This window comes from Barbus barbus (genome assembly GCF_936440315.1).
Source record: "Barbus barbus genome assembly, chromosome: 15".
NCBI lineage: Eukaryota > Metazoa > Chordata > Actinopteri > Cypriniformes > Cyprinidae > Barbus > Barbus barbus.
In genome coordinates this window covers 23,718,896-23,739,820 of record NC_136743.1, presented here as the reverse complement: position 1 = coordinate 23,739,820, position 20,925 = coordinate 23,718,896, and the positions used below count along the sequence as shown (strand labels likewise).

The 20,925-nt window shown below is 36.3% G+C and overlaps 2 protein-coding genes and 2 long non-coding RNA genes across 4 annotated transcripts in view; 2 read left to right on the top strand and 2 right to left on the bottom strand.

Annotated features, from left to right (window-relative positions):
• Positions 1-20,925, bottom strand: part of LOC306881630 — a 494,310-nt gene that overhangs the window by 221,092 nt on the left and 252,293 nt on the right. Inside the window, exon 2 of the long non-coding RNA XR_013785162.1 lies at positions 9,587-9,687. This is a non-coding gene — a long non-coding RNA (uncharacterized lncRNA). The remainder of the gene's footprint in view (positions 1-9,586; positions 9,688-20,925) is intronic.
• LOC306881276 (G2/M phase-specific E3 ubiquitin-protein ligase-like) lies at positions 633-9,221 on the top strand. The gene is made up of 12 exons (XM_079435286.1): positions 633-721; positions 817-936; positions 1,933-2,191; positions 2,577-2,687; positions 2,770-2,838; positions 2,918-3,145; positions 3,647-3,996; positions 4,255-4,564; positions 5,900-6,078; positions 6,756-6,926; positions 7,206-7,422; positions 8,014-9,221. Exons 8-12 carry the CDS (start codon positions 4,333-4,335, stop codon positions 8,295-8,297), a joined length of 1,083 nt encoding a protein of 360 aa, XP_079291412.1. The 5' UTR covers positions 633-721; positions 817-936; positions 1,933-2,191; positions 2,577-2,687; positions 2,770-2,838; positions 2,918-3,145; positions 3,647-3,996; positions 4,255-4,332; the 3' UTR covers positions 8,298-9,221.
• LOC306881628 (uncharacterized protein) lies at positions 9,463-12,911 on the bottom strand. Its single transcript, XM_079435801.1, has 3 exons — positions 12,599-12,911; positions 11,306-11,822; positions 9,463-10,456 (listed from the first exon to the last, which is right to left on the bottom strand). Exons 2-3 carry the CDS (start codon positions 11,503-11,505, stop codon positions 9,688-9,690), a joined length of 969 nt encoding a protein of 322 aa, XP_079291927.1. The 5' UTR covers positions 11,506-11,822; positions 12,599-12,911; the 3' UTR covers positions 9,463-9,687.
• Positions 14,725-19,152, top strand: LOC306881824. Its single transcript, XR_013785167.1, has 4 exons — positions 14,725-14,815; positions 15,186-15,273; positions 15,666-15,743; positions 17,991-19,152. It is a non-coding gene; the product is annotated as an uncharacterized lncRNA (long non-coding RNA).

Sequence of the window (20,925 nt, the reverse complement as noted above, 5' to 3'; positions counted from 1 at the left end):
TAAGTTATATGTGTGGCCACAGGCTATTTATTAGGTTTTAAATGTTTATCCACATTTTTACATATTGCTGTTTACGTATGGTCGGATTTGCTGTGCTTCATGTAGTCATTAAATGTGAGTGGAAATGTCTTCGGAGCACGTACAGGAACGTAAACGAGTCTTTTATAGACCAATTCTCTTATAACTAAAATAGCTATTTTGTTTTGCTCCATCTTCATGTTCGATGGTAATGTATAATTTCTTATCTTTAATTGTGAAAATGTGGCATTGCTGCTACCAAGGTATGGGCTGGTGAATTCCACATTGCAATGTACAATATTCTGTTCTGTAGAGTGACCCTACGTGCCGTTTTTTTTCCTCGGACGTGTCGTGGCCAGGATTTCTAAGTCTAATATTCAGGTTTTGTTTTTCTGTTGCTTACGTTAATGTCATATGCTGATCGGTCTGTGCAGACTTGCTTCATTACATTAAGCATGTATGAAAACGGAAAAACAAAATCTGGATATTTTAGGCAATATTAAATTCCTGACCTTGATGCGTTTGGGGAAAACTGTTTTCTCTCAGCCTACCATGTCATCAGATCAGGAGATGCAGCCAGCGATCTTTTGACAGTTTTTAACAGCATCTCAAGAGCCAGACAACAGCTCTCAGCTAACGATAATAACAATCTCCTTCCTTCAACTAGACGCCTTTTTCCGGCGTCAGTTCCAACGACTTAACAGTAAGTTGGGTTGTGCTTTGTAACCATTTACAAAATTAACAGTGATTTACCAGTGTTTAAGATATTATTTAACTGTATTTCTATGTGTGTGCCAGGACCACCGGGAAGGCAAGAAAATTCTGTCTGGCAGACACACCTTTTCCTGCTCTCAGGCCCAGATATTGCAATTTTACCATCTACAACAGAGCTTGAGCGGTTTGCAAACGTGGGATTAGGTAAATGTATACTTGATATATAAGGATTTCAGATGTACCACAGCGTTATATTTTGGAATTACCAATTCAAATATTTCAAAACCATTTTTAAGATTAGCTTATCCTGTTTATTCATAAAAGGAAATTACTGTCAGGGCAGATAATAAAAACAAGTATTTAGAACTATTTTACTTTATTTAACTCTTGTATTTTTTTTTTTTTTTCTATAATTTAGCTTTTACACTCTAAAACTTGCACAGATCATTTGACATACCCTATCCGATTGTTTTGTTCCATCCATTGCTATGGTTATCATAGTCTCCTGGATTCACCTGCACATTTAAATGAGTTTATTAATGCAGAAACTTTATTTTGTAGTTAGTAGCATGAAAAACATTAATACAGCTTTAATATAGAAAGTGAGCAAAGATTGCTGGCATTATAATCACTGAAGCTGTTCAGTACTTCAGGTCAATGCGAGGTATGCAAAGTAGTACTGTTTCAAAGACTCGTCATCAATGGAGCTGTCTACACAGCAATGATTTTCTTGTTATACTTCGTTAGTAATAATGAATGGATTTGTGAGTGTGCAGACACGAAGAAGCAGTGAACAAAGTCATTTTTGCCATTCCTGGTGGTGTAGATACTGATTAAATTAAACGCATCTGTTTGGACATCGTGTTTTTGCAACATATGTCAGTGACTATCTACAAATGTTAATGCAGCAAAGACCCGTTGTAAACTGAAACCTTTGACAGTCTTCACAGAGTGCCTATGCAAAAACTCACGGGAGTGTTTAAAAAGCAGTCAGCTATCAGAGGGACAATTTTTAATCTTGGTGGGCATTAAAGTGTTTTAAATACCGGAAAATCCTTTTAAAAACAGGAAGTGTTACTTATTGTTCACCAAACTTGGTAGTGAGCTGTACTATATTAAACCTGATCTCTTACATACAGTATATGATTAGTTGATGAGCTGTTTATTTTATGTTGCTTATGTGTACTTTCAATTTTGTAGGTAGACCAGTACACGAAACAACAGGGAGAGGAACCCAACGATCAAAAATTCAATTAAATTGGACTCTGTCCGAATTAAACAATTTTGTCTGCCAATGCTACCCAACTGTGAATTTAAACTTAATAGGTTTTCATTTGGCAAGAGCAGGAAAAGGACGGAAGATAGAAAAAGTGCATGCAAATAGTGTGAAAGACCTAAAAAAAAAAAAGCAACTGGAAAGATCAGGCTCTATATAGTCCCAAGAGCTGAAGTTTCACAGGTATGACTTCACTACATGTTAAAGTCCAAGGGCCAGATGTACTGACATTTTGCTCTAACACAACCCTCTTTTGGCATAACAAAACTTGTGCTAGTATTTTCCAGAACTTTACATTCCATCAGTGCATTGTGTTCTCATGCTAATTTGTCCTGTTTAGTAAATCTGGGCCTAAATATTCAAATGAATGAGTCATTTCTTTAAGACATGTTCAGTTGAATTGGCCTTTAATTTAACCTTAATATAAGTTATGTTTATACATATAAAATGTTTCTGCACAGTGCACATTTAATGTTAGGTGACAGTTCAAGTAAATTCCTCACTGTGCAGTGAGTCTTTGTAGGGTTTTCTTATTTTTTTTTTTTTTTTTTTTTTTGTCTTCTCCTAGGTAATGACACCATCCACAGCCATTTCCCAGAACTCACAACAACCATCCAATACTACAGCACTTGATGAAACCTCATTCAATGCTGAGATTACAGAATCTGTAAATCTGCATGTGAGGGAAGTTATTTTTGATGTTGTCAATGGTTGTAACTATTAATGATTTGTGACTCACAGTTGTACTTTATTTCCTTCAGGAGTGGCGAGCTATACGTTCCCAGCAAGATGAAGAATATAATGCTGTTTTGTTGGCAGATATAGAAAAGGTCATTTTTGACTTATTGCATTTGGCTTGCCATGGTTAATTTGGGTGCACAAAAGTATATTAAATCTATGGTATTGCAGGACAGAAGGAGGCGCTGCTGTGAGGTTCTGGAAAAGCGCAAAAAGGTTAGTGCTGCCACTAAATATTATTTTTTTTTTATTTTTATTTTTTATATCTTTTTTTTTAGGCCATTGAGGAAAGACGCCAGCGAATGGCCGTTCGTGTTGAAGCTCTAGATGGAGAATTTCTGAAAGTCAAATATCCAAATGGAGATTTAATTAAGAGGAAGTTCATCATGGCTGATCCAAGTAAGAAGTTCATTGTGAAGAAGGATTAAGGATTTTTTCATAGATGTTTTATTTAGTTTCTTTTTCTCATTTCTGGGATTTCTTTATTTTAACAATATTTGCCATCGTGGGGTTTTTTTTTTTTTTTTTTTTTTTTTCTTTTTTTTTAAACATTTTGTACTCGTGTCTGTAGTTCTGAATCGAATTGTCATCCACACCCAATGGGTTGTGGCCCATATAACCTAATATATATATACTTGGGGGCAGCTGTGGCCTAATGGTTAGGTAGCAAGGCTTGTAATCGAAAGGTTGCGGGTTTGAGTCCCAGGTCCAGCAGGGATTGAAGGTGGAGGGAATAAATAACCAGCGCTCTCTCCACCCTCAATACCACGACTGAGGTGAGCAAGGCACCAATCCCCCAACTGCTCCCCGGGCGCCACAGCAATAGCTGCCCACTGCTCCGGGTGTGAGCTCGACACTACTTTTTAAATCGCAGTTTTGTCATTGTTCTTTTCATTTCAGGAAAAACACAGCGACCCTGTAAATGTTGCCCAGCCTCCAGTGGATTCGTCCTTTGTTCAGTCTTCAGTGGCTCTATCCCCAGTCCAGTCTCCAGTCACTCCGACCTCTGCCCAGCCTGCAGTTGTTCTGCCCACTGCCCAGTCTTCAGTTGCTCAGCCCTATGTACAGCCTTCTGTGGCTTCGTTCACAGCTCAGACTCAATTCATTAATTTTAATTTTGAAGACCAACCTGCAGAGCCAATTGTCATAGACATTGATGAGGAGACACCACTTAGTTCTCCATCTCCCCAGCCATCAGACATTGTAGATCTATCCCTAATAGCTCAAGGGAGCTCCGTGGTCCTAGATGAGTATGTTCCTATATATGCTTATTTACTAACAGTTAAAAAAATATTTTTATGCATTCACAAATTAACAAACACACATAAACGCGCGCACACACACGCACAGAGAAAGCCAACAACTCCATTTAAAAATAATGGGATGAGGTTGCTTTGTGACTGGAAGTCCCTGCATGCGGGAGCGAGCTTTATGCAACTAGCAATATTCTGAAATATACCAAAATGCTCCGCATTTGACTAAAAACATCCAATCTTTGTCTTTTGCAGGGTTGACCTACAGACCATTCTAAAAAAAACTGCAAAGCAAAATTGATGGAAACATCTGCCCAACAGCAAACCAAATAAATGTGTTCAGAGAAAACATTACACTGCAGCCTGCAAGCTATCAAACGGCGACGATTCAACCCACAAGCAAAACTAGATGTAGTGTTTGTTGATGCTGACGAAAATGGGGAAGGGGCAATAGATGAAGGTGGCCCTACTAGAGAATACTTGCGGTTGTTGATGCGGGCCGTCCATCAATCAAATGTTTTTCAGGCCAATGAGAAAGACAGGAGTTTGGCTCTAGACACTCAAGGTCAGTACTCCTGCTAAAGCAGAAAGCTTTTGTGTCAGGTTATGTTGTAATGCTGTTCAGCTCTTCGGTGTCCTTGAAAAAGTAGTTATTTTTTTCCTCACACCACTACTGGCCAGATGATGCTTTTTGGATTCCACCTTAAGAGTCAAATAGTCGAACAGTCTTTTTGATCTTGTGTTTGGATTTTTTTTTTTTTTTTTTTTTTTTTTATGGGGTCATAACTTTAATTTTGTAAGTTTCACATTGTTCTATTAAAACATTCTGCTAGTTTCAGAAATAATGTCTAACTTGGTAGTCCAGTAAAGACTTTTATTGTATACGGGTCTGTTACAATGAATGACAGGGGTACACTGTACTATATGCTGTATTTACATCTTGTTTGCACTGTTAGTTGTGATAAGGATTTTGTGAGAGAGCAGAAATCATGTTGCAATGATGAGATCACTGCATTCACTTGATCAACACTGAGTGCTCATCCCTGTAACCTTTCAAGTGTTGAGAGTAGATCAAAATATAATGCTATAATCAACACCTCACATTTTGTTAATTTATACCGCTGTTATACTAAAAATTTGTAAACTTATTCGAGAGTTGCACATACAGTATGTGTGTGTATATATAACTTTCATATGCAAAGATGTTTTATGTGGAAGCTGCCACAAAATAAAAAAGGTAACTATTTATCCTCAATTATGGGATACAAACTTGCAGTTGTGACTTATAAACTCTATAAGTCAACTTTAAACTTTATCCCCCGGTTTCACAGACAAGGTTTAAGCCTAGTCCTAGATTAAAATTTAAGCCTGAGCTGTTTAAACTGTAAGAAACTTGCTCGGACTGATCTTAAAATATATCAGTGCCCTTGTTTTGTCTCAAGATGTACTCCAGTAATGTTTTTTTTCTAAGGCACATTTATAAAGTTACTTAAATCGCCTAATTGAACTATGGCCTAATCCTGGTTTAGTCTAAACCCTGTCTGTGAAACCAGGCCCAAATCTAGCAATTGTGACTTTATAGGACACAGTTTTGATCATATAGCTTGCCGTTTTTAGTTCATATGCAATTCTAAGACAAAACTATTTTGACAAGACTTACAAAGGGTCAAAAAGATGAATCTGTTAAAATGTCATTTTTTTCCTCAGTTACATTAATGATGTAAGAATGACGGTCCCTATTTTCACCTGCATTAAACAGTCCAATTATGATCAGATCACCTGAATTCTAATAACAAAATTTAAGCCAGTGGTGACTGAGGGATAAAATATTAACTTAAAAATATTCATAATGGTTCTGTAGGAATTTCTGACATCAACTTTTTTTTCTGTTTTGCTTTAGCTTTGGAGACTACGTTGTATGCATCAGTGGGGAAGATGATTGCTTTGTGTGTCGTCCATGGAGGAGTTGGACCACATTTCTTCTCTGAGAGGCTTTTTCAGCAGATCTGTGGTGTGCCAACATCCCCTGCCTCAGTGGATGAGATTGGAGATCATACATTGAGGGAGCAACTAATCAATGTACGGAGATGTTTGAGAACTGTTTAAAGGTGTTATATGATGCTATTATTAAAGATCATTATTTTGTGTATTTGGTAAAATGTGTCGACATGCTTCAATGTTTAAACACATTTTTCATATACTATTCTATGCCCAGCCTCTCTCAAATGTGGCATTTTCTACAATGCTTCTCCTTCCAGCTCAAAGTAGGGGCTGTGATTGATTGTTCGGTCACTGTGATTGACCGAACACCACAAGTGTGTGTGTCAGAAATTGAATGCCCCTTGCCATAATCGCAAGCTACAGTTTTCAAATTTCATATAAGACAGTTAATGGGTAAATGATGCTCTGCTTGAGCAGGCGCCAGTGTGAAACAACACAAGACATCTAGAGCTGCTTTTCCACCAGCAGTACAAATGGCTCTCTGTGTAACAATTTCATTCTATGCTGATACAGATGGTTTCGTTTTCCACTGATAACAGAGCTCTTTGGTATAAATGTGGTTGAAATGTGTCACCTTACCTTTTGTGGGACACTGCTTTGTAACTGCAAATCTTATACACGCACGAACACCTAATTAACACACTAAAGAAAAAGGAAAACAAGAAAATGCATCACATGACCTCTTTATCATGCCGGTTTTAGTTTTTTTTTTTTTTTTCTCACAATTGTAAAATTTCTTTTCACAACTGTTTTAGATACAGGAAGCAACAAATGTTCTGGAGGCAAATTGTGCCATTACAGAAGCAGCAGACAGCTTAAGTATCATTGGTGCCTTGAGATGTATCAAGCCTGACAGAAAGGAACTCTCTTGTCCAGTCAGCTGCAGAGTTCTTTGTGAATGGAAGGCTAAGAGCTGCCTTGGACCAGTAAGTGCCCAACAATTAAAATTCTGTTAATTATTCACCCTCATTGGTTTTCACACCCCAGGACTTTAGTTAACCTCCAGAACTCAAAGATACTACCATGCTAACACCTCCTGAAAGTTGTCATGGTAGAACATATATGAAGGTCTTATGGGTTGACCAGAATAATTAATGACAGAATTTAATTTATTTGGGGTGATGTAAATTTTTAAGCCTTTCCTTTCTGACAACATAGCTATCATCTGCTTGAAACTTACATTGAGTGCTATGTTTGTTTTACAGGTTTTCAGAAGGGTTGCAAACTCTCGGTTTGCTGGAAGAGATGCAGAGAAATCCTGCACTTTTTTTTATGATATGTTCATCAATGAGCAGAGGCCCCTTCAGGCAAAGGATCTCTGCAGTCTTTTTCATGTTAACTTCTCCCCACAAGGGAGCAACAGAATGGCAAAGGAAAACCAGACTGTATGCCACTGGAGGGACTGGTTGATCGATGTTGAAGGTATGAAATGTTTTTTATGTAATGTTAAAGGTACATCCATGTTTTTTTTTTTTTTTTTTCTTTTTTCTTCAAGATGTATACAGTATAATGAGTGAATTACTAAATCCATTTTCCAAGTTGTGTTTGTCTTGTCCTGAATCACTGCGATTACAGTAAATATTAATATTCAGACTGTTTGAATGGGACACATGCTGTTAAATTAATAGCTGGAATGCCAACGCTACTTTATGTAGCTTTTATTTTTAATTGGCTTTTCTTTGTTTTACGTTATTGGTCCTCTAAAAACAAAAAGAGATTAATAAAAACAGTGACTTAGATTTGAAGAAAAGGAGTGTTCACAATGAAAAATTCTTATTTGTGGTGAATCTAGCCATTATGCAGAACAAATACCTAGGATTGTTTTTTTTTTGTTTTTTTTTTTGTAATCAGAAAAAATATAGAAACAATGCAGTTAGATGTAGTCATAATTAGACAGGCTGGCTAACTCTGTTTAGATCAAAATATCGCTGTCAAAGAACTGCACTTACCACACATTTTATAATAGGTTAGAGTCTTTTGAAGTTTGTGATTTTCTGTACATATATTTTGCAGAGGGAGAGAGAAACAGCACTGCTGGCAACCGCAAAGCTCTGCAAAGGGTCGTGCGAACTGCCCGTCACATTGTTGGAGGTGAGCTTCCCTCCCTCCAGGACATCTACACCATGCGGTGTATAAAGAAAGCCCGGAGGATCATCAGTGACTCCAGCCACCCGTCCCACAGACTGCTCTCTCTGCTGCCCTCAGGAAGACGTCTCCGCAGCATCCGATCCCGCACTAGCCGACTGAGGGATAGCTTTTTTCCTCAGGCTATCAGGCTAATGAACAGTAAAAACTAATACACCCTACAGCACAATCCCACTTTACAATATACCACGCACTGCACTTTAATTCCAATACAGTTCAAACTGGACTACCAGTACACTACTGCACAAATACAACAATCTTTTTGCCAGCACTGGATACCATCCAATGCACATCCATGACATTTGCACATCCGGTTTATATATAATCTGCTGCATCTTCGCATATTACTGTGTGTATATAACGTAGAATGTGTACTACATACTGTGTATAATGTGTATCGGTAACTGTATGTCTGTCTAATAGTACACTATGTGTACTGAGTATATGTATGTGTATATTACACATTGTCATCTGTATAAGTCTGTACGTATGTATGGTAATGTCTATATGTAAATTGTTTATATGTAAATTGTCTATATGTAAATTGTTTCTGCAGTGTCTGGAGCACGCTCTCAAGAATTTCACTCACGAAGGCACACGTGCTGTGGTGATGTGACAATAAAAGTGATTTGATTTGTGATGCAGTCACTCTTGAGAGAATAATGGAATCTACCACTGGAGCCTCCACAGTGCCACCCCTGGGTTTCCCCCACCGCCCAGAAATAGTTCCTCCAAGACGGAAAAATCTTTCCAGAGGCCAATACTTGCCTCATATTATGACTGCCGATACACAAAGAATATGAAATGTTCGAGACCTACATGACGGAGGGAATCATGCAAAGCCCATATTTTGGTGTTGCCTGAAATCTAGAGCTGTATCCATAATGGATGGGGTTTTGTTGCATTGTGTTGAGTTTGTATCTTGTTGTGAGTTTGTATCTTGTTGTCGTTGTTAAAGGGGGAGTTAGCCCAAATATGAAAATTGTGACCATTTACTCAACCTCAAATAGTACAAAGTGTATTTAGTTTCTATGTTCTGAATTTTTGGAGTGGAAAAAAAGAATGTACTTTTTTTTTTTTTTTTTTTTTTTTTTCACTTTTAAAGGAAAAGGTTAACAAAGAAAACAATGTTGTCAATGCATTATGACTTACAGAAGTCTCATGCTTTAAGCCTTAATATTACCTCTTTATATAAAGTAATTTTAGGTACAGTTACAACGGAGTACACCTTTTATTAATTTAAAGTTCCATTTAAGAACCACTTTCAAGTCAAATATGTTTGAGATGTGCATCTATAACAAAATAAAATGCATTATTGTGCATGTTACTGTTTATTGTGGAAAAAACACAGTAACATTGCTCACTTTTAACTCTTTGTTCAGGTTCTCACTTGTACACCAGCTTTTCACAGAAAATTATTTTTTTCAATGTCAGCATCTACTGTAAGCATCTAATTCTTCAACAGAGCATTGTTGTAGTTAAATCGTTTACATATTAAAATATTACAAAAGAATGACATTATTAACACTCTAATCTGCAACACTAGTTTGCCAAAAGATTGGCAATTTCTGCACAACACACCTGAAACTTAGTCTTTAAATCTGTGATATGGTCAATAGCATGGGACACAGTTTCCATTTGCTGAGGAGTGAGGTTAATTTGAGGCTGTTCAACAGTTACAGCTGGGATGTCTTCTGTTTCAGCTGTGGGCAAATACTCAATGCCATGTTGAGCCAGAAGTTCATTTAAATTTTCTCGCCTGTAGGGATCGTCTCCAAACACATTGTTGAGAGCTGTGCTATCATTTCCCATCCTTGACAGCATTCCCTCAGTCCATATCTGTGTTGGTGTTTTATTGTTTTCTGTCCGCAAAGCATGGTGATTCCATGCCTCTTTGAAGTGTTGTAGTCTGGCTTGGATCTGTGGAAGAAAAACTATGCCGAGTGAAACTTTGTGAAGGTCATTGCTGGGATCAAGAAGTTCAGAATCTTCAAGACTGTAGAACATGCTGTAGAATGAATGTAGCACATGTAAAAATACATCCCTCCACAAACGTTCTATCCTTTGATTGTGAACTGATTCCCCAGTGATGTGACTCCGGCGCTGAAGTCCTTGTACAAGGTTCATGAACAAGGCCACTTGTAAGTTTTCACCACAGTGATCTGACCTTACCCTAGAGGGCAGACCATAAAGGCATGTTGCTTGAATAAACTGAGACAGTACAGTACTGGCACAGTTGTCGGTGTTGCAGTTTAGGTATGTGATTAGTCGTGAATGTCCATCGATTGCACCATGAATCACAAAGCCCCATCTAAAAGAAAAAAAATAAATAATACAAATGTAAGTTAAGTATTATAGGTAGTACAGTGTGAAGAAACAAACAAAGAAGTGCTACAGGTCCCACTTCTTCACAGTTCCCAGGTTTCTTTTATGCAGGACATCACAATAGACACATTAAAATGAAATTTTTAAATAATTAACCTTTACAACAGGGCGCACAAATAATCAAGTACTGTTTGGACAAATTTTTATTTTAACATGAATAAATGGTGAAAAAAGCGGGGTCTAATAATCAAGAAATTAGGAAGTGTACATAAGGACAACTGGAATATTAGGGACTATAGAAGTGAAATATAAACTACACTGTGTTATACTTAGAATAATTGTATGTACTGTATGTAATGTATTAATAATTCATATAGAAAATGCAAGTTTTCTAAAAGTCAAACGTTCATATAGTTCCACAGTACAGACTCTTTCAAACCTGCTTTAAAAAAAAGTCACTGGATCTAAAATGTCAGGGATTTAACATTTAGTGGTTTTAGGCCAGGACGATATGGTGAACTGTTATAATGATATTGTAGTATTGTGATTTACAATGGCTGCTTAGGTTCGCAGTAATGGACTAGTCTGTAACAGATTTATTTAGCATATTTAAGACCAAATACCTTTAAAAACAAATAACTTTTAATTGAAATCAGATGCATAACCAGCATAAATGGCTGGGTTATTCAGGTTTCTAAACATGTTTGGCTGTTCATTCTATAAATCCGAATTTGATAATGCAGGTCTACACTAGGCTATATTTTAGTATCGCAGAAATGCACTGTCACACCATTTTTATGCTGCATCAGCAGAACATAAATTACATTAAACTAACCTTATGAGGCGCATGTTGCCATCAATGTGCCAGAGACTGTTGGGATAGGGCACATGATAAACTCTTCTAGCCACTGTGCTGCTCCATCTCCTTGCAGCAGCCGCTGGATTGATACGGACCAACATCTCACGAACCCTTTGGCGGGAAACCTTTAATCCTTCTGCAACCAGTAAGGCTCGCATCATGTAAAATGTTTGCATTGAATTGGAGAAAATGAAATAATAATAATTAGTTTATGAACTGATAGGACAGACCTTAAAATGAAATCAAACAAGCCTTACCTCACTTCCAGTATTTGGTTACTGGCATTGTAGTCGTCTCACTACATTTTCAAGTTCTCCATCATCCACTCTTGACATTCTGCTCCTGATTGATACGCCAAGCAGCTTGGACCTCTTGTACAAGAATGAGGAGGAGCACCCTAACATTCTTGCCATTCGTTTGACTGTGTGACCTTGCTTCATTAAAAATTCAATTTGGTCACGTGTTATTTGAATGGCTGGTCTACCTCGGCTACCTGCAATTGAAAGCAACATATTTGTTTTACTGGCATGCAACATTGTGGCAAATAAGAAAGGAAAGAAAGAAAGGAAGGGATGGAACAAAGTAATGGTCTAATAACAGGGTGATTCTGTAACAAGCACTTTGTACATTACCCAGCATTGCAGATTTAAACTACTTTTTCAACATTGTTTTCTTTAGTAGGCCTACAAATGTTGAAGAAATACAATTTCTTTATTATGAGTCATTGAACTTGACCAGGCAAAGTTGAAAAATTAAATTACACTTTGAACAGTTTGAGTGTCTGTTGGTTATTTTTAAACCTAAATATGGTATATGCTTATGTGTGATACGAAATCTGAAATCTCACATACAAATACATTTTTATGGACTGATTAACCTTTGTGTGGAACCTTATCAGTAATGTTTTTCAGTAGCCATTCAAAGAATTGTTATTTTAATCCTTATTTACATAAAAATTATGTAGGCATACAATTTGTTGTACAGTCATACTTTTAACTATATGTATTATGTACATAGATTTTAATTTGTATTACAACTGTATTCATTTTGTAAGTGAATAGTTACATAGCATGTAAACTGGTAAGACTACTTTTGTGCAGACCGAGGAGAAAGTTACAGTTGTATTACTATGGGTATGGTCATGATCAAAGTAGAGAGCAGAAAATAAACAAACGCATAAAAAAGACAAAGACGAGCTTTCCGAGATTCCTCGTTTGTGTATGCGATTACTGCAGATAAAGAGCAAACTTTTTAAAACCAGAAATTCACCTGAGTTACTTTGAGAGACGGAAAAAGCTGTAGTTCCCTCACTCTGCAAATGCGTCGACAGCATCGTTCGAATTTCATCCAGACTTCTGTTTAATTCTTCATACGTCTCAGGAGGTAGCAAATATGAAATTCTCTGCGCATTTCTTAAGCAATCATATATCGCACAAAGTTCGCGCTCACCACAATTTCCCTGACTTTGAGCTCTTTCAATTTGTTGACACTTTCTTGCTATTTTGTCGAGAACAGCTCCCGCCATGGCTTAATAATGCCTGAAGTACTTCATATCCTTTCTTCGTGAAAACAAAAGCAGGCTAAAGTTGTTAGCGGTTATTTAGGGAGGCGGAACTGTGGGCGGTGCTGAGGAAATGTAGTTTCACGTCACGCAACAGGAGATTGGACTAGCAAATACAATGCAGATATCTTCAAATATAATTGCAACTAGTCGAAACGGAATTAGAGATATCTCTAATTACATTTGCGGATATATGACGCGTCTTTTAAAGATATCTATAACATCATTACAGATATCTTAAATTGAGTTTTGACTAGTCAAAATATGTTTACAGATATCTCAAATCCGATTTCTTACTAGTGCAATTATATTTGCAGATATCTCTAATTGTCATTCTGACTAGTCAAATTATAATTATCACTCGTCAAAATACAATTTTTCCTATCTGTAAACATATTTATGGATAGTCTGAATGCTAAAACGGCTTGCCATACACCGTCACCACTCGTCACCAGGACGCTGTCCATCTTGTCCCTGCGCCACCATCCCATCCGAGAGACTGTGCTGTGTTTGTGTCATCTGACTGTAAATAAATATATATTATATTTTCACCTGCATCTCTGCTTCCGCATCTTTCCATGACAATTACAATATACACCAGTTAATTAGGGAACCACGTAACAGTTTTTTTTTTTTTTAAGTCTAGTAATTTAACACAATTAGTAGCACTATAATGCATTGCATAAATGTACGTTACGTTTTCAAAATAAATAAATTATATTTACTTATTTATTTTTGGTTACAAATGACTCGGAAGTGAGTCCAGCTGTGCGCGCGGTGGGCACAGACCCCAGCTTATATACCCACTGCCAGGCCCACGTGCCAAGCCAAAATCTGGCGGGCTTTGCACGCGGGCCTGGCAGTGGGTATATAAGGTGTGGGGTCTGTGCCCACCGCGCGCACAGCTGGACTCACTTCTGAGTGGACTCCCCAAAGGCTACTGCGTTACTGTAAATCTTCCTTGAGGTAAAGGTTCCTTCCTTGAGGTTTACTTAACTGTTTGATTTAGATTCAGTAAAATATAAATACATAACTTCTCAACAAAACAAGATAAAATATAAAGAGAGAATAATAATAAAATCGAAGTAGATACTGAGGGGGACACTTCGTTTTTCTCTTAACGGTCGCTTTAACAATAAATTGTCATAAATTATTCGGATTGACTTTTTCAGTAAATATACATTTTCTTCTCACATAAACTGTCTTTGTCTTTTTCCGTGCTATCTAACAACCCGTCTTTGCCGTACACTGTTATCCCACCCAGCACCAGAGGTCATTTGGACGTCGTTTTTGGGGCTAAATCAAGTCGGCCCGTCATGGCCTTATTTTAGACCAAAAATCGACGTTGAAATTTGGTCTTTGTTTGGTCCGTCGGATTTGGTCCAAATTTAGCCCAAAAATCGACGTTGAAATTTGGTCTTTGTTTTGTACGTCGGATTTGGTCCGGATTTAGCCCAAAAATCGACGTTTAAAATTGGGTTTTGTTTGGTCTGTCTAATTTAGTCCAAATTTAGCAGAAGCACATTTATTTCGAACTGTATAGCCCTAAAATAGCCATGCACATGTAGCAAGTGAAGAATGATCTGACCTATATCTGAAGCAGTGTTAAATATATTGAAATATATTTTAAAAGTACATTAAACAAAGCTTAAAAATTGTTCCTCGGGATACATGTTTACGAATTAATGCATTTTTAATCAATGTTTTTTTTTCAGTGTTATTTCTATACCACGTTTACCGTTTCTAAAGCTATTATATAATATAATGTATTATATTATATTATATTTACGGACATTCTGCGTGACTTCTACGTTTAATGTGCGCGCGCTGAGCTGGAGCTGAGGAAGTCACCATGGAAACGGGGCGGCAGCTCAACTGTCAAACAGCTAAACGCCGTCTCTCACTGTTGTTTTCACTAATTTCAGGTAAGTTTAGTCTCTAAAATTACACAAATAGTACATGCCATTGTTCCTGACACTTTCTTTCATGTAAATGATATGTTTTACTTCATAGAAATGGTTTAATTAGTGTCTTCGGAAAAGTCCGTTAGCATCAGGCTAACTATAAGAGTGTCTTACGAAAAAGTCCGTTAGCATCAGGCTAACTATAAGAGCTAACTATAGACGAGCAATTTGTCAACTGATGAATGGAAGTAAGCTAATTAATTTAACCTAAAAGTATGCACTGTACAGTTAATTGGATAAATCACTCACACAGAGCGTGAAAATGGGCTGAAACTTAAAACAGGTTTTGATCTTTAAACACATATTGATACCACTTGTTCTGTGATTTCAGAAGTGTCAGAAAAAACCCTCTACAACACAGAAGTTCCTGATTTAAACCTTTATGAAGGGAGCTGCTGACAGAGAAATAGAAAACACAGGTGATCTGAGCAAGATTATTAAATAACTTTATATGCATCTTTCACAATATATTTCGCCTATATCACAATGGATCTGTAATTTTATTTTGCAAGATTTATGTGTTTGTTTGTGTGTATGTGTGTATATATATGTATATGTGTGTGTGTGTGTGTGTGTTTGTTTGCTTGTTAGTTATTTCAATGTCCAAACATAAGTAACATAAGTAAGAGCATTACTAAATAAGTAAACGTAAAAATGTACATTGTTGTTTATTTTTTATATTTATATTGTATATTCTGTAAATTATTCTTGTTCTTTTCTGCATGTCACCTCTGCTATAGTTTATATATAATAAACCTGGCATTGTATAATAAATATTGTTGGCTCTGTGACAGATTGTTTATGTTCCTAGATTCTTCCACACTGATGGCCGTGCACTAGAGTATCTCCTGTCGAAGAGCATCTCTAGACATTATGAAACATATGACTTGTAAGTAATATCTCAAACATACACTGCCTGAAGTTTAAGTGCCAGATTTGTCATGTATTTGAAAGAAGTATTTTATGCTCACCACTGCTGCATTTATTTGATTAAAATACAGTAAAACAGTAATATTGTGAAATTACCATTTTTAATAACTATTTCCTATTTCAGTATGTTTTAAAAAGTGATCAAAACTGAATTTTCAGCATCGTTATGCCTGTCTTCAGTGTCACATGATCCTTCAGAAATCATGCTTAGCGAAAACAAGAATAAATTTTTACATTATATTCACATAGAAAACAGTTATTTTAAATTGTAATAATATTTTACAACATTACTGTTTTTATTTATGATCAAATAAATGCAGTTTTCTTGGTGAACATGAGACTTATTTCAAAAACATAAACAACTGACCACAAACTTTAATAACACAAGAGATTCGAATATTAGTCCATTTATTCGAATAAAGTGCAAGAAGCTCTTAAAAATATTAACATAAATAGTAATTTTTTCCTCTGGTGATTTGTATTGTATACCCAGAATGCAATGCACAATGACGTAGATTCCCATTCGCTATACCCAAGCTACACACTCTCAAACCGTGTCTACACTGGACGCGACAAAGCAACCATTGAAAATTATTTGAACTTTGTGCAGAGGTGGAAAGAGTACTAAACTATTCTACTCAAGTAAAAGTACCATTACATTAATGAAATTTTACTTAAGTACAAGTAAAAGTACCAGTCTAAAAATCTACTCTAGTAAAAGTAAAAAGTAGCTCATTTAAAATGTACTCAGAGTAAAAATTACTTAGTTACATTTTAGCAGTGGGAGGGAGGCAAAACTGGGATAGGCCAAGGGTGTCAAACTCAGCTCCTGGAGGACCACAGCCCTGCACAGTTTAGATATAACCGTAATTAAACACATCTGATTCAGCTAATCTAATCATTTAGGCTTATTTGAAAACTACATGGTATATGTGTTGGAGCAGGGTTGGAAATAAACTCGGCAGGGCTGCGGCTTCATCAATCTAGAAGTCATCCTGCCTTTCTGAATTGTCATGTTCAGAATATATTGCAGGAGATCTCAACATTGTCTCTCATGGTCCACTTACATGCGGAGTTTTGCTCCAACCTAGTGTGCACATGAACAAACTAAATCCCAAAGTATACTTCGTTTTTGTACGCATACGCTAGCATATGTGTACAATCGAACGCATAGCCTTTCAAAGTATACTCCATTTGATGTTGTGCGCGAACGCGGGGGTCGACACATGTGCTCTAGAAAGCTTCATCCATGTCTAGTGTCTGCTCAAGTTATGACCGATAACAAATATTTTCAACTCTTTTAAACGCCTATAAGTGTTCGTCTGCTGCCATCTACTGTGTTAGTTTGATGCCCCTTTTTTTAATTTTACAAAAGCGTTTGTTTACCACAAAGTATATTTTGGTCATCCCTTTAAAAGTAACTTTTAAATTATGTCCTTTATAGAGTTTTAAAGTGCTGTAAATAATTGTGTGAAATACTTTAAAGTGCTAGAATTTCTCTCTCAAAAGGTTGTACAAACCCTGAAATGCATAATGTAATGAAATTCAACTATTTCTGCCACAACAACATGGTTATAGTTAGCGTAACTACTATGTCAGTGCTGTTTGACCTATTTATAACAGATAATGCAGAATTCGAATGCTTCTCACTAGAGCTCACGGCAACATTATTCATTCTGCAGCGAATTCAAGAGCTTCTCACTGGATCTCGCAGCACTGTACAGTAACCGTGTCACGAAATCAACACTGCTTCTTTAGTAAACCTGTTCTGAGCTCAGAGAAGTTTGTTTGTGCTGCGTTGATCCGAACTGATAAACGGTCCGCGCTGCACTTTTGTTTCGCTTGCTGTTTAATGATTCTCATATGCAACAGAAATAGCAGCGCTTATGAGGTAGGGCAATGTGGTGGTCGTGCTAGTGCGATCGCTCACAAAATTTACACGCACTGGCAGAACATTTTTTCACAAAACGGTCTGGAGCCCTGTATAGGAAGTGACAAAAAACTGTGCTGAAAATTCTAGAAAATTGTTCTCATGCTGCAAGTCAGTTCCCACTTTTGTGCCCTGAGGTGGAAATGCCCTAACAGTAGGGAACACTCAAATGTATACTTTACATTTTGGACAACCATTGCTTTTTATTATTATTTATTTATTATTGTTTTTATTGTTACATTTATATTTTGGTTATTGTTTTCTTTCTCACTTCAGATGTTGGAGAAAAAACAGCCAGGCTGTAGCATTCAAAGTGGAAACTTCTGTCGTGGCTCAATAATCCAGGATTGGAATGGTGGAAGGAGCAGAAGAACTAGAAGATCAGAGATCAGGCAGAGATCTACTGGTGCCACTGAATGAACAGATGTACCTAATGTGTTAGTTAAACCAAAAATTTTCATCACTCACCTTCATGTCGTTCCAAACCTCTGAGACATTTGTTCATCTTTGAAACATAAATGTTGATCTTTTTAGATAAATTTCTGCCCCTCCATTTCACAGTTTATGTAACTACCACTTTCAAGACTCAGAAAGGTAGTAAAGGTATCATTAAATTAAACTGCCACTCCAGTTGTTTAACTCCAATTTTATGAAGTGATGTGAATGTTTTGTGTGCACAAAAAAACATTGCATTTTTATTTACAAAATAACACGTTCACGAGAGCACCATGATGCATCAGTGTGGGGTTGCACTGTTGCACTTTTTTTGTTGTTGGGGTTTTTTGCGTACACAAGGTATCTGTTAAAAATATCTTCATGTTCTGCACAAAAGGGTCTTATGGGTTTGGAGTGACATGAGGGTAAGTAATTAATGACAGATTTTACATTTTTGGGTGAAATATGTTCTAATGTGGTTATAATTAGTCATTGTTCTGTTTTATAAACATTTTAGATATTTTAAAGATTTATTGTTTTGAAAAATTGTTTATATAGAAAATATGGATTCATTTGATGAAAAGTTACAGTAAAGACTTTTAAATTGTTTGAAAAATATATTTGAAATTGTTTCAAATAAATACTGCTCTTTTGAAAGTTCTATCCAAAGAATACTGAAAAATCTCACAGTTTCCACAAAAATATTGTGCAGCACAACTGTGTTCAACATTGATAATAATCAGAAATGTTTCATGAGCAGTAAATCAGCATATTAGAATACTTTCTGAAGATCATGTGACACTGAAGACTGGAGTAATGATGCTGAATTTTGTTCACAGGAATGCATTACATTTTTACAATGCATTCATATAGAAAACAATTATTTGTAGTTATATTTATGGTATGTTTGATTGATCAAATTCACTTAAGATGTGATCAGGTATGTGTTTCTTTTACGTGAAAGATGTATTTAATGTGTCAATAAATGTTTTGGTACTCTTTTGTGAATTGTCTTGTCATATATAATTATAATAATGAATTCACGGTTGGAATTAGGCATGAAAAGACGTCTTTTCAACTTCAAATTTTCAACCACATTTAGACGTAATTTGGACGTCTTTTTATAGACGTCTTTTCGACGACCCGAAAAAGACGTCTTTTCACCTTTCACTTTTCTACCACATTTTGACGTTGTTTAGACGTCTGGCATTGTCGTCTTTTCCACGTCTTTTCAACGTGTTTTTGCTGGGTGGGATGTTGTTGCTGTTAATTGCCGTTTGTCTGCGTGACGTCATTTGCACTGAAAGAAAGGATTATCAGAGAAGCTTTGTCGTTTCAGTGTTATTTGTGTCACGTTGACATTACTTAAATTGCTTGAAAAATTAACAAATTATACAATTATCAATAATATCAGGTTGTTTGAAAATTAAATCGGTCTTACAGGCTGCCCCTCTGGCACGTGCAATTAAAGAGACAGAAAAGACCCGCCATCCTCTTTTTATAATAATGAATAATAATAAAAAATTTCTTACTGTGGCTTAATTACTTCTTGTGTTGATTTATGCAGACTCATCAGTGCATTTCAGATTTTATTGTGCATATTCATTAAGCAGAGTCTTTCTGGAATTTATATAATTAAAAAAAAAAATCTGTGATCAAATATCTGATTTTTGTAAGTGATCAATAGTAGTCATCCTGCATTTCTGATTTGCCATACTGATTAGTCAATAAAGATAAATTAAAACCAAGTACATCTTAATTCCTACAGACGTGTAATATCCCACTCATAATGTCATGTTTCTTCTTTTTCTCCCCTTTACTTCTGTCTCACTCTCAACAGCTGCTAAATACACCCCAAAGGCACTTTTAAGAGCAACAGAACAGAGCGGATTTTTGGCTTTGTAAGTATGTTTTGACTGTATTAGACAGTTCGATTATTTACTTTAATTGCTTAAGTAATGTTGATGGTATGACACCTTTTAGAGGCTCATTCACATTGTCATGTTTCTTATTTTTCTCCCCTCTGCTTGTGTCTCAACAGCTGCTAAATACAACCCAAAGGCTTATTTAACAGAACAGAGCACATCTTTGGTTTTGTAAGTATATGTTTTAACTGACAACTTAGGGTAGTAGTTTATTACTGTGATGATAAAGCTGAATTTTCAGCATCATTACTCCAGTCTTTAATGTCACGTAATCCTTCAGAAATCATTTTAATGATGAATGAAAATGATTTGCTGCTAAAAACAGTTCATGACAACTCTCAGAAGTCCACGATACAATATTTATTACAATATTTATAAAAGACAAATGAAGACTTGGGCTAAAAAAAGAAAATTTTGTACATTTTAAAATTAATTACTTCTACATAATGACGGCTGATCAACAATTTCAACAGTAGGCTAGATTAGTGTGGATTAAATGGATTAAATTTGGATTAAATTTCCCTACATCATGGTCAGTAAAAGTAATCCGCCAATACACAGTTCACTATGCACATTTACGCACATTTACGTCACTCTAAAATGAGGACACAACCAAAGCAGCAAAACTGTACATGTAACTGAGTTATTTGGGACTGTATTGCATTGGTTTAGGGTAGTTGCATTCGCACTGGTGCGTCGGTCAGAACACAGGAGGCATGAATATGAATCAACAGTTTTTAACTGAAGTTCAGCAAGTGATCAGCACGAAACAGCACAGCCAGACCACTGGGCATTATTTGGCATATTAATCTTCAGCAGTGATATGTAAGGTAACTGTAGGCGTGTGTGTG